The sequence below is a fragment of the Artibeus jamaicensis genome, unplaced genomic scaffold (genome assembly GCF_021234435.1).
Source record: "Artibeus jamaicensis isolate MK-2021 breed Jamaican fruit bat unplaced genomic scaffold, CSHL_Jam_final contig_471, whole genome shotgun sequence".
Classification (NCBI taxonomy): Eukaryota; Metazoa; Chordata; class Mammalia; order Chiroptera; family Phyllostomidae; genus Artibeus; species Artibeus jamaicensis.
Window position 1 is genome coordinate 5960028 of NW_026521850.1, and position 13795 is coordinate 5973822.

The window sequence follows — 13795 nt, forward strand, 5'->3', positions numbered from 1 at the left end:
CATCTCATCTTCGCAAGCAGGCCCAGGGGCTCCACCCTTGCTACTCTCTTTGACCTTAAAAGGTATCTTCGAGCCTTGGGTGGCTGTCGGATGTGGGAGAGACTGACAACAATGGAGCCCCAGAGAACTTTGACTAGGGGAGGGGCAGTGCCTTGGATCAACAAGGAGTCGCTGAGTGGAATATTCTAGACTCTTAAAGTCAGGGGGCAGAGTGGCCAGTGCTCCCTGGTATGAGCTGGGGAGGTGGGGAGCACAGGGTGTGCAGCATGAGAAAGCCAGGTCAGGTGCAGGAGGGGTGGGGGCCCAGCTCAGGGGCACCTGCTGGGACCCTGGCTCCTCCAGGTGCCTGCTGACCGCTGCCCACCCCTATGCCCTGCTGTTGACCTGCTCCATTGAGGCCGTGCACACCTCAAGTTGTGCACACACAGCCGGTGCACGCACGGCTGTCTCCACTCGAGGTGATCTCTGAGTTTCTGGCCAAACCCATGCGGGGCCCACGCATCTTGGTGCTGGATCCAGGCCTGACAGGACACTGTCTGCCCTGTTCTTCGCCCACCCCGCCTCCCACTGGGCCTGGGCACCTACCCAGCCCGGCAGGGGACTCTCAGCTTTGCCTGCCCAGGGCTGGGGGCAGTCCCTGGGCCCCAGGGCTCTCAGAATGGTGGACACAGCACATGTGGCAGCATGTAGGATGCGCCAGGCCCCCACAGTGGCCCCTGGGATGGTCCTACAGAACCACCCCCACCAGCTTTCCCCACTCACTCTCAGGGCTGCAAATGTCCCCAGTGAGGCCACAACAAGCCACACAGAAGCTCTGGGGCCAAGGGCCTTCCAAGTACTGCTCTGGGTCCCTTTAGCAATGGCAGGAACATAAACACTGTCCACATGTGGGGTTCTCTATGGCAAGAAGCCAGGAGAAATCTGGCTGTTCCAGACCTAACCTCCCCCACCTGTGTCTGGCAGGTGGCTCTCCCCTCCCCACATGCCCAAGAGGTGAGGCTCCAGGAACCACAGTGGCCTGTTTTCACACGCAGGTTGGGGGGTAATTCCCTCAGGAAGACAGAGAAGTGTTCTCTGTGTTAATTGCACCCAAAGAGTCCAGTCCAACCGCTGGTTTCCGGAAGCTTGTGTGCAGGGTTCAGCCCAGCCATGAATGACTGATGGTCAGCAGAACAGCAATACCTTCTGACTCACCTGAAGGGTTGGGCAAGAGGTCCCCAGGCAGGGGACACTGGGCTTCTTGGAGCCTGGGGCAGAGCCGAAAAGCTTTCAAGCAGATGCCCCAGGAGGCCGGTCACAGTAGCAGAAAATTTTGGTGTCCACAGATGGGCCCTCCTTGGCCACCGTAGGACCAAACACCTGGGAGGGGGAAGGCCTGTGCCCCTAGGGCCTCGGCTTGATTCTCTCGTTTCCAGAAGCAGCTTTCCAGCCCCCATGCCCCATCTCTCATGCCCAGGCTCACCAGGGCTCACTTGAGCTTTCTTGGCTCCTGCCCCTTCCCTCTGGAGGGAACCCTGCTTATGCAAAACTCTGAAAGGTGGCCACTCCCTCACAGCCTGTTATATACCCACTGGATCCCTCTCTCCGGTGGGGCCCACTGGGCAGCGGGCCATAGGCCCTGCCACAGGAGGTCTGGCCAGGACGCTCAGGTGCCTGGCCCAAGCGTAGCCCTTAGAGGGGTGCTCCTGCCTGTCCCTCTGGGTGAGAGGACCCATGAGGACCACAGGACCAGGACTGCAGGCCACTGTGCCGAGCAGGGTCTGCAGTGGGCTCCAGGCATCCAGCTGGTGGTGAGTGGATCCTCCTAGGTCACCGCCGTGCACTGTGCTCCCTGGGCCCACAGCCGGGTGTCTACTGTACATCATCAAGGTGGCTTGTGTGAGGAGGGGAGTCTGACTCTTGAGACAGGCTGTTTCTGTCTTTGTACCCTGAGAGCCCAGGACACACTGGGAGAGTGCTCAGCCCAGGGGGTGGGGTTAAAAGAGAACAATGTCTGAGAGGTACTCAGGCTCCTGCCTGGGTCCTCCCCGGGCGCTGGAGACTGACCGGGCAGCGGCCCTTTCACCCCTCCCCATTCTTCTCAGTGGTTGAGGAAGGTGGGGGTCCCAGCTGGGCTCCTCCTGGGCACCAAGTGATTTTTTCAGATGGGGTGGGGTCGTGGCGGAGCCTCTCCCTCTGGGGGAGGGGGGCATCACGAGCAAGGTTTGACAGGCAGTGAGTAGGACAAGGTCAGGCTTCGAAGGGAGAGCATGTCCACCTTCAAAGGAAAAGAGGCCAACCTGGGCCAGTGAAGAGAGGGGCGAGGGATGGGCTAGATCAGCCCTGGCTGGAGAACAGAGACGGAGGCTGCTTGGAAGGGGTTGCTGTTCTGCAAGAACAGGCAGGGTTGGGTGACCTGTCTTCCAGTGGCCTGAGGGGACCTTGGCGAGGATCCATCTGAAAAGCAGTCCTGGCCGACTGGCAGTCTGGACATTCTGAAGGGCTCCCCTCCACCAGAGCACCTGGTCTAGCAGGACACAGACTCTATGCCCTGCCAACTCACTATTATGGACTCACAATAAACGGGGACGTGCACAGCCTCCGGTGTTGTTGGGAGTCGACCAGCAGCTATTCCTTGACACAGTGAGGGCAGATGAGATGCATCTGCACAGCAGAGGCAACCATGGCTGGATTTCCTGTCTGTCTCTCCCTGCATGTTTGTTTTTGTGATTAATAGGTGGTGGGATTTTTAGACACCTGTATTTCAGGTCCAATGATCCGCAGAATTCCAATGAAGTTGTACAAAATGATTTCCTGGCCAGAGAACAAAGTTCCCCCCTAATGAAGTAGACTCTGAACGTCTAAAAGTTGATGAGTAACGGCCCCTCCTCTACCTTGGAGAGGAATATGTATTAGTTAGAAATATACAGGCAAAGAAACAGGGGAAGCTGGTTAGCAATTACAAACTAAGCACGTGGAAACAATTACCAAGGAGTCGGAGTCCATATTACATAAAGAAACATTTTAGACAGAAAGATAGCTAAGTTAGACACCACAAAGGCCTTATAATAAATTTCCTATAACCTTTGCTCAGTCTAGCATATCCTTTTGCCCCATGCCAAATTCTAAGAACTTTAATAAACAATAAGACATATAAACTCTGTACATGCAGCTATTTCTAATTGCCTGATTAATGGCTCTCCTGGTCAAAACAACCTTTGTTTAACATAACTGAAACTATGGAAATTCTTGTACTTTTCCTGGTTACCTCTGTATTAGTTTTTTCTGCTTAACTAATCACGCCATGCACCTGTTTCTTTAATGTTATGTAACAATCTCTATAAAAATAAAGCTTAATCAGACTCTGAGAGTTTGGTCAGACCCACAGAGGCTGGCTGTTCTCTGGCACCCAATCAGGAGTCTGACTCTTCATTTGTCGCCTGCGCTGTCCATCCTTCAGGGACCCTGAGACCTGCCAAGGCTGGACCCCAGCACGGTGTGTGCTTTATAATGAGAAATGCTGCCAAGTCATGAGCAAAGTGTCCAAAGTAAGACTTCAGAAAAGAAACTGCAGAATAAATCCAAAGAAAATAGGAGTAAATAAAGAGTAGAAATTAATTTAAAAAAAGAGAAAGATACAATAGGATATCAAAGCCAAAAGCTGACTCTTGGAAAAGTCTAGGTAGATATTTGGAAAAGTCACAGGTAGAAACTTGGAAACACTTCTCAACACAGAAAGACATAGGACACGAGTAAACAGAAGTAGACACTTTAAAAAGGCTATAACCAGATAGATTCTATAGACATTAAAGGGTAAGAGAATGCTATAGGTAATGAAGTGGAAAATTTCCCAGTATACTATAATTTATGGATTCAAGAAGTCAGAGAAAGTCAGAGTGGCCCTAGAACCACCACAGAAACTGACACATTAACAAATCTTCCCACGGGGAACACCAGCCACACACCACAGACTGCACATGAGGCAGATCCTGGCCGGCAGGATCTGTGTATGTTGTGGCTGCTAGTGAACAAATACAGATGAACAACAGAAGTCCTGAGGAGAAAAAGGGACAGCATAGCCACTCTCTAAGTGAGAGAGGGCAAGAGGACCAGAGGCCCCTGCCTGGACAGGCTTTTATTGTTTCTCTGGGTACATTACATGGAGGGTAGTCCTCATTTACTATGCACAGGTTCGATGCAGGGGACTACCTTTTACAAATAACAAAGGAAAGAATGCTACTAATTTCTTCAAAGAGAAGGATGTTGCAGACCAAGGGGAAAAGTGGTTGAACCAGTCACACTCCATACTTGGGAGGGTTGGGTCAGATTTTACGAAGTTGCAGTAAGCACTTTCTGACTCAATTCAGGGTGAGGGAGTTTTGGCAACAGCAAGTCTCAGAGCAGCCTAGGTACAATGCAGTCCTGATTTCCCACCAGGAAACCTCTCCGTGGGCATGGTCCTGCATGCCACTCGCTCCCCACTGGTTTTCCACGTGGAGGCTGAGCTACTTGAAACGGTTCCCTACATGCACATATTGGAAGTGCATAATTAGATGAGTTTTTTAAAATAGACTTTTAAGTTTCACATTTGTAGAAAAATTGTGAAAATAATTTGCAGAGTTCCCATATACCCTGCCTCATTTCCTTATCATTAACATCTTTTATGAGTAACAATACACATACAGTTAATGAACCACTACTGATACATTATTTTAACTAAAGTCCATACTTTATTCAGATTTCCTTGGTTTGTACAATGTCCTTTTCCTGTGCCAGGATCCCATCCAGGACCTCGTGTCACACTTGGTCATCACCTTTCTGTAGGCTCTTCTTGGCTGAGACAGTTGCTCAGACTTAACTTGGTTTTGACGACAGTTTTGAGGAGCGCCGGTCACACATTTTGTAGAGAACGTCCACCTACTGGGACTTGTCGGGCGTTTTTCTCACGATTAGCCCGGGCTCACGTGCTTTAGGAGGAAAACCGCAGAGGTAAAGGGCTGTTTGCATCACATCTTATCAGGGGCCCGTGCTATTCACGGGGCCGATCACTGCTGATGTTGACCTTGACCCCCGGCTGAGGTGTGTTGTCAGGTGTCTCCACTGCAAGGCGACCCTTCTCCCACCTTTGCACACTGTCCTCTTGGGGAGGAAGCCGCTCTGCACAGCCCAAAGCAGAGTGGGAGCTTTGCTCCACCTCCCAGAGGGCAGGGTGTCCGCATAAACTATTAGGAATTCTTCTGCATGGGAGATTTCTCTTCTCTCCCAATTATTTATTAACTCAATCATTTATTTGCACCAGAATGGGCTCATGGATATTTATTTATACTTATGGGTTATAATCCTGGGTCCTTTTTTAAAAAAATAAAATTCATTCATTTTTTTTATAGAGGGGAAAGGGAAGGAAAGAGAGGGAGAAACATCAATGCATGGTTGCCTCTCATGCATTCCCCACCGGGAACTGGCCTCCAACCCAGGCACGCGCCTTGACTGGGAACCGAACCATGATCCCCTGGTTCGCAGGCCCGTGCCCAATCCACCAAGCCACACCAGCCAGGGCCTGGGTCCTTTTGACATACCCCTTTTGTTGGGATTTTGGAGCAATTTGGTTAAGTGTTGACATACATAAATGCCCACAAAACCACAACCACAGCCAAGACATAGAACATATTTATCACCCCTAAGATTCCTCATGCCCCTTCCCTCCTCTCCTCTCCACCATACACCCCAGGCAACCACCGATCTGCTTTCTGTCACCATATGTTTGCATGTTCTAGTTTTATATAAATAGAACCAAATAGTATGTAAGCTTTATTGTCTAGGTACAATAGACAATATTGTGTGCATGTGGCCTAGAAGGGTCAAGACTAAATCCTGATGAACCTGAGTCATAAGAGGCCGCAGAAGAGAGGATGGAAAACAGAGAAGTATGTTCAGAGTAGTCAGTTTAAAATGGCAACAGGTCCAAAATGGAGTCACCTGGGCTAAGCACACCCAGCTGAGATCTAATACCTAACCTAATTCCGATTGCAACCTTCCCCAGGAATGTAACCTGAACTGTGTCAGCCTGGCATTTCCCAGTCGGCAGTAATGAGGTAACACTCTTTTTCGTCCCTGAACCCTTCTGCCTGGAAAAGTCTCCCATTTTGTACTTGCTAGATGGGATGCTACTTAATTCATGAATCGCTGATCAAAACCAATTTGACCTTTAAATTTACTCAGCTTTGTTTTTTAAAAAATACAAGAAGAACAAGGAGAGATTGGGGAGGGGGTGTTGTCATTGAGCCATAGAAAGCCATATGTACCCAGCCCTGGGAGGAGACTGGCCACCAGACCCTGAGGGCAGGTGACGGAAGTCATAGCCTGGGATAGAGCTCTCGGGCTGGCTGGATCCGGGCTATGCCTGGACAGAGGCTCCTTCTCCCTTCTGTGAGAAAACCCTGGGCCTGAGCCACCTGTCCCCTGATGTCCCATAGCAAGAGGGAAGAGCACAGCCATCCCTGGATCTGCTCAGCCACAGCTGGTCCCTCTGCCCTGAGGTCCCCTGAGCATTAAGCAGGGCTTCGCTCAATGCTGGCCCCAGGCAGGAGGCCAGGCCAGAATGCTTATTAAGGAAGGGACAGTGCAGGGCAGTAAGCCCTGGCGGGCAAGCCAAGAGTCATGGTCCTGCCCCAACGTCCTGCCCAATCTGGGCCAGGGGGCAAAGGGAGAACTTTGCCAAGCATTGTGGTGGAGGGGCTAGTCACTGGGTTTCCTTCCTATTTGGCAAAGCTGGAGCGGCTGCCAGGTAGGCAAAAAAAAAAAAAAAAAAAAAAAAATAGGGGCCTCTAAGGCAAGGACCTCACTAACCTCCAGCTTCTCCCCATTAATTTTCTTACATACTCCTGACCCGCCTCAGTGAAGGAGACACCAATAATTATTTTCATTTTACAGAAAGGGAACCAGGCTGGAGAAGGTGAAAAGGACGCTGATGATTCTCTCCTCATACTCCACGCCTCGACCCTTAGCTTACCCCCAACCCCGCGGCGCAGTGCACGCCACAAGGCTGCTTTGTCAGCAAGTCACATTCGCCAGAGCTCCAGAACACACCACAAAAAGTGGCTGAGGATGCTGACTTAGCAGGGCAGGAGCGCCCACCCAGGCTGCCCCTTCTGCGGAAGGTCCTCCAGACCCGCCCCCTCAGGAGTCTCTGTCCCCAAAAGGGGCTGAGCAAAGCGGTTGGAGCAAATCCGAAAGCGCGAGTGTCCATGAAGCGACCTCAGTGTCCCACCTACAAACGAGACCGGCTGTCCACAGTTCTCAAGCGCTGCCGTTTCCAGGGACCCAACTCGCAGGTGCTAGTCCTGAACTCTGAATCGGCGCCTGCAGCTGCAACCCACCCAGGGGCGGGGAATGCGGATGGGAGGGCTCCGCGGTCCCTTCCAAACCCCTAACCTGTCCTCGATTCCCCTTCCCAGGAGAAAGCAAGGGTCCCTTCAGCAGTCTCCAAGTCACCTGCTTCCCCGAAGCTGTCGTCTTAGCCTTTTGCGTCCGCCTCTATCCGCATGCCCAGGTCCCCTTACGGGCCTGAAATTGCGGGTTCGGGCTCCGCAAGGAGAGCGCGATGAGGCAACGCGGCCACCGCCGCGCGGACAGAGGGCCCTGGGGGAAAGTTGCAGGCCGGGGCTGGAAGGCGAAACCAAAAGAATGGAACCACGCGGCGCAAGGCGGCTGGCAGGCCGGACCCCTGCCCCAAAGTCCAGCACGTTCAGGACCGAGAGCCGCTTCACATCCAGACTCCGCCCCCTCAGCCTGAGCCCCACCCCCGTCCTAAGCCCAGTACTAGCCGCAGCCGGGATCTCGCGCCTAGCTAGCGAGCAGAGCTCTGCGCCCGCCCCACCATCAGACTCCACCCCTCCGGCCCCTTCAGATCTCCGCCCCCTCCCTGCCGCCGGCCGGGGCCACCCTGAGGCTGCCCACGGAGAAGCCTAGGTAGTGGAGGCTCCGGCCCTCCGCCAGGGCTAGCCAGCCCGGCAGAAGGTCGGGGTAGACTGGAACCCCCATTCTGCTCCATCCTACCTCTGGGAACACGCGGGTGGAAGAGCCGGCGTCTGCGCGTGGGCGAAATCTTAGACACATGGTTTCTTTAGGTCCCCAACGCGTAGGGAAGATTTTATGGTTCAGGTCATAGGATAAATGGTGCAGCAGTGCGGGAGGGCACAAAAGCTCGAGTCTCTGGCGCCCACTGTCGGTCAGGTATGAGGTGTGGCTGCTTCCGCAGCCCATAAGGACCCGTAGCCGTGACTCCTTGACACTCCGAAGGGTTTAGTCTCTTTGGGTTGGGTAAAGAAAATAGAAGTTACTAAATATTACAGACGACACTGGGGCTCAGAGGCCACACCGGGAGCTACGTAGCCGAGTCGAGACTAGCGCCCGGGTATTCCCTGCCTTTGGCCCGGGTCACCACCAAGTTCTGTTACATCTACATCTGCAGGAGCTGGGGAATTTAGCGACTCCCGGACATCCCGGGTGTGTTTCTGCGCCTCTGCGGAATGTATGACAGCTAGATGCCTGGCAAACACGCCCCAACCCGGGAGGGCTATCCCTCCCCACTCGGCGTCACCGTCACCCCGGCAACCTGCTGAGCGCCCGAGGCCTGGCCCTTTAAGGGAAGCCTAAACCCGGCGATTTCGGTTTCGCGCTCCCGCCCGCGACGCCGGCCGTGTGAACATGGCCCAGGCTGCACGGGTTTTGTGGCCCGGCGGGCGCGCTGTGGTCTGGAGGTTGTGCCGGCTCCCGGCTCCCGGACTACCGGTGCAGAGCCGGGCTGGCGTTGCGGGGGCAGCGGGAGGCCGGAGCCTTGCCGCCATTGCCCCTAGTGGGAGCCGCCGGCTGCTGGGGGCGGCGGCTCTGGCCCTGGGGGGCGCCATGGGGCTGTACTACACTGCACGTTGTCACCTGAGCTCTCAGGATCTCCGCGCCGAGCGCCCGGCCGCGCAGGTAAGCTGGGGCTGGACCGAGCCACTCACGGGTAGGGACGCTGGGGTCAGCGTCGAACTTCCGGACTTCTGGGAAGCGGCGGGGTCATGACTCGCCCCTGCTGTCCTCTCATGACCTTGGGCGAGTGACTTGGTTTTGACTCCAAGCCCTCAGCGTCTTCATCTGTGAAATGGGCCGCTACTGATGCCTACTAACTAGAATTCTCTTTGTGTTCAGGTCGTTTTTCTGACTTACTTAAAGACTTTTTTAGGGGAAGATTTTGACGTCACGAAAGAGGGAAAGTTTCACTTTACCCCATTCCAAATCCTAAGGTTGTGTATTTATGTATTGGTATTGTTATTAGCATTTTTGTGAGACGGATGACCCTTAGGCTTCAGGTCCTGAGAAAGAGAGGGGCATGAAGTGTCCCCCCAGCCGGATGGTGGCCCAGCTGCCCTTGAAATGCATTTTACACAGCACCCGCACAGTCCTTACCCTGCTGGGCCCCACCACCCACCCTCAGGTGCTTTTTCCTGGACCCAGGGTAACGGCTGGGTGGGAGGGGAGCAGAGGTCTCTATATCTCCCTGCGCACCTCCGTGGTCCAGCCTCAGTTTCCTATCTGAACATCGAGGGCAGGGGACAGGAGCTCACCTGGGCCTTTCCTGCTGGACGTGCAGGATCCAGGATCCAGGCCCAAGGCCCTGGTACAGCCCTTCTCACTTGGAGGTTTGGGGTAGAACCCACTCTGGCTAACGCTGGGCTACGGGCTGGTGGGCTGTGGCCGCGCTCTGCCCCCTCATCTAGAGGTCCCTGGGGTTGGGGGAGTAGGGATGTGCGCTCTGAGTTGAGACATCGTTCTGCATCTGGGAGGGCACTCCTGTGGGTGTCTGCTGTCTCCTTGGGACAAGAAGAAGAGGACAAGTATCTTTCCAGTGTAGGAGAGAGACCAGAAGCTTCCTTCTGCACAGACTACACGTCCTGCCCGGAAAGCACCCTGGATTGGGGCTGAGCTGAGCTGTCCATTGCATGAGCCTGCCCCCCACCTCCCCGTATCCCCTTTCTCCCTGTCTCCGCCCCCCCCCCCCTGCATTCCTCCTGATGTTTTCAGGGGCATCTTAGAAGACTCCTCTAAGAAACAACTTTGCTTGGGGGCAGGCCTGGGGACCAGGCCTCAGAAGCCACGCCCCCCTCTGCTCCCCACCCAGCTCTCCCTGTCCGACCGCCTGCAGCTGACTCTGTACCAGTACAAAACGTGTCCCTTCTGCAGCAAGGTCCGCGCCTTCCTCGACTTCCACGCCCTGCCCTACCAGGTGGTGGAGGTGAACCCTGTGCGTAGGGCCGAGATCAAGTTCTCCTCCTACAGGAAGGTGCCCATCCTGCTGGCCCAGGAAGGAGAGAGCTTGGTGAGCCCCGGGAGCTCCCTACCATGTCCAGGGCTGTCTGGAATACCCTGAGTCAGGCCCTGCTTTGCAGCCCTGGAAGGCACTTGGGCTCTTGGCCACAGCTGAGAATGAGGGGAAAGTAGCTGGTGTACAGTGGCTGCTCAGTCAGTGTGGGCTGCCGTCCATCCCCTCCAACACCAAACACCAGTGGGTCAGGAATGCAGGCAGAGCACCACCGAGCTTAACAGTGTAGGTTCTGAAATCAGGGTGGTTTAGGTTCCAGGAGTGGCTCTGCCTCTCACTGGCTTTGTGACTTAGCCTCTCTGGGCTTGCGTCTTCGTCCACCAACAGAGGACCATACCCTCCAGGTTGTAGGGAATGCCGGCCCAGTGCTTGGCTGCTGGTGCGCAGCTTCTGGAGTCCACCCTGCCCCTCAGTGGCCCAGAGGCCAGGCAGGGCCCAGACCCTGGGTCCTCCCCACACCTACCTCCCCATTAGCCATGCTTGGATCTCCCTGAGGGCTTAGGATCGGCTTCCCTGAGAGTAGGGGCTGTATCCTGGGAAAATGGGAGAGCTCGGTGAGCATGAGTTTTAGGGGTGAGCCCCCAGCGGGGACCATCAGTGCCCCGGTGCCACCCAGCCAGTTTTCCAGGAACATCTGGGCACCTGTGTTGTTTAGAGCCTCCTGTCCCATCTAAACGACCTGTTCTCCTCCAGCAACAACTGAATGACTCCTCCGTCATCATCAGTGCCCTCAAGACCTACCTGGTGTCTGGGTAAGGGGACCCTCGGAGGCCCAGCAGGCCGCCTTTTATCCCTTCTGTCTCCAGGGAGGCCTCACCTGCCCCCTGCATGGGAGCAGGGCAGGGCTGCTGCTTACATTTTCAGAATGGGCTGTGGCTGTCCTACTCTGAGCCTACCCCTCCGCTCTCCTGCGCATCTCCTCTGTCAGGGAAGGGTTCCTGGTGTCTGCCCTAAATCCTTCTTGCTGTAGGACCTACTGTATCACCCACAAGAGAGTCGGTTCTGGCTCCACCTCGGGGCTGGGTCAGGTTGGGGTGGGTAGTCGGTCTCCTGGAGGAGAAGGGAGCTGGGGTGAGACTCTGGATGTGTCCCGAAGGCAGCCCCTGGAAGTCATCATCACCTACTATCCACCCATGAAGTCCTTGAATGACCAGGGCAAGGAGGTGACCGAATTCTGCAACAAGTACTGGCTAATGCTAGACGAGAAGGAGGCCCAGCAAATGTATGGTGGGAAGGAGGCCAGGACGTGAGTGGGGCTGCAACTGCCTGGGAGAGGGTTGGGGGGTCTTCCCCAGAGGGGGCCAGGCTGAGTGAGATGCCGTGGGGCGGGGAAGCAGTGTGGGAGACCATGAGGGCTGGGGTTGAGTCTCCCTAAGGACCTGCTGCTTAGACCTCTGCTTCCCATCCATACCCTGGGGGGTCTAGATAGTGGGTCTGCTCTGCTCCCCACCTCCAAGGCCCACCTGGCCCGCCCTGTCCCCTGCTTGCCCTCAGGGAGGAGATGAAGTGGCGGCAGTGGGCGGACGACTGGCTGGTGCACCTGATCTCCCCCAACGTGTACCGCACACCTGCCGAGGCCCTGGCCTCCTTTGACTACATTGTCCGGGAGGGCAAGTTCGGGGCCGTGGAGGGCGCTGTGGCCAAGTACTTGGGTGCAGCTGCCATGTACCTCATCAGCAAGCGGCTCAAGAGCAGGTGATGGTGTGCGTGCGTGTGCGCATGTGTGCTGGCCTTCCTGCTGACCTCACCTGGGCCTGGGTAGGAGCCCCTGACGGACTTTCCCATCCCTGCCCAGACATCACCTCCAGGATGACGTGCGCAAGGATCTGTACGAGGCCGCCAACAAGTGGGTAGCAGCTGTGGGCAAAGACCGGCCTTTCATGGGGGGCCAGAAGCCAAACCTGGCCGATCTGGTGAGTGGGGTGGTAGCAGGGGCATGCCCAGGTTGAGGGACCTGGCTCTGGGTTGGGGAAGCCCAGGCAAGGAGAGCCCAGGTGTAGACAATACCTACATTTCCCAGCTCCCCTGCCTCAGAGGCAGCTGGTTCCATCTCTGGTCAGGGGCTTAAGGGAAACCAACTGCAAGGAACTGTCATGGTTCCCATAACTGGCAAGCCAATGGATGGGTTGGCTTCAGGCCTAGCTGGATCGAGGGGCCCAGGTGGTCTTAACAGGTCTCAGGATGCCCTGTTGCATCTCAGTTCTTTGGCCCAAGGCCAGCCTTTGTCCAGTGCCCCACCCTCCCCCCCAGCAAAAGTCCTGCTTCCCTGTCCATGGGGAAGCGTTCCTGCAGCCAGGCTGGTTGGCAGGCCCAGGTCTCTGGGTGGTGGGGGAGGTCTCAGGGCATGGGAACAAGGGAAGGCCTTTTCCCAAACAAAACTCTGGGCAGTGGGGAGGGGGAGGTTGCCCCAAAAGGGCATGTGGGTGTGGGGCAGGTAAAACCTGGGTGTTCCTCATGCTTCATTCAGAGCCCTGCATCTAAAGTTAGTCCTCTGGGACAGGGGAGGGGACGGGCCCCAGGGCACACAGCTGGCACATGATGGGGCAGGTCCGGATGCCCCTCTGTCCCCCCACCCTCCAGGCAGTGTATGGTGTGCTGCGTGTGACAGAGGGCCTGGAGGCCTTCGACGACCTGATGCGTCACACCCGCATCCAGCCCTGGTACCTGCGGGTGGAGAAGGCCATTGCGGAGGCCTCCCAGTGACCGGAGCAGCCCACCGGAAGGAACCGGAAGACTGCAGAAGACTCTGGCTGTCTGGGACCGGGTCCACGGGACCAGCACTCGGCAATGCTGTGCAGGGGTGACAGAATCATTCTACCTCTTGTCCACCCCCGTCCCCGCAGCATTCTCTGTTTCTAACACTGGACATCTTCTGGGGAACGGCCCCCTGAGGGACACAGAGAGGCTACCTCCCCCCACCTCCCTGCTGGGGCTCTCAGTGGCTGCCATGTCTAACCCTGTGGGTGGGAATTGGGGTGGAACCCCACTCTGGACAAGGCAAGCAGTGATGCCCTGAGTTCGGGGAGAACCCCATCCTTGGCTCCTCCTTGTGGTTCCTGTTCTTCCCAACCACCCCCGGACTCTGCCTTGTTTGAAATAAAGAAAAAAATCGCTGCCCCCTCATGGTGGTGCTGCAGTGAGGTTTGTGGGTGCTGTGCAGGGTGGGGGCATTGGCCGAGCTGTGTTCCTATGACCACCAGAGGTCGCTAGAGGATGCGAAGCTCTGTAGGAGATGAAAACATGGTCTGGTGCTGCCACCTTTTGGCCAACTGAAGGATTGTGTCTTCTCTGGAGAGTCATTACAGAGACTATGTGCCCATCTGTAAAATGGGTTTAGCATGCCTGGGTATGACAGAAGGCAGGTAGGAAAAGCCACACCTCCCAGGGGAAAAGGCCTCAAGCTGGGAATCCCTGCCCTATCTTGGTCATGCTTAGGTTCCCTGTGGCCTTGAT

General features: G+C 55.6%; 1 protein-coding gene across 1 annotated transcript; it reads left to right on the forward strand.

Annotated features, from left to right (window-relative positions):
* Positions 1-8467: 8467 nt before the first annotated feature.
* Positions 8468-13465, forward strand: PTGES2 (prostaglandin E synthase 2). Its single transcript, XM_037154063.2, has 7 exons — positions 8468-8955; positions 10142-10339; positions 11036-11094; positions 11439-11588; positions 11837-12037; positions 12138-12255; positions 12923-13465. The coding sequence occupies exons 1-7, from the start codon at positions 8686-8688 to the stop codon at positions 13043-13045; spliced, it is 1119 nt and encodes a 372-aa protein (XP_037009958.1). The 5' UTR covers positions 8468-8685; the 3' UTR covers positions 13046-13465.
* Positions 13466-13795: the final 330 nt, after the last annotated feature.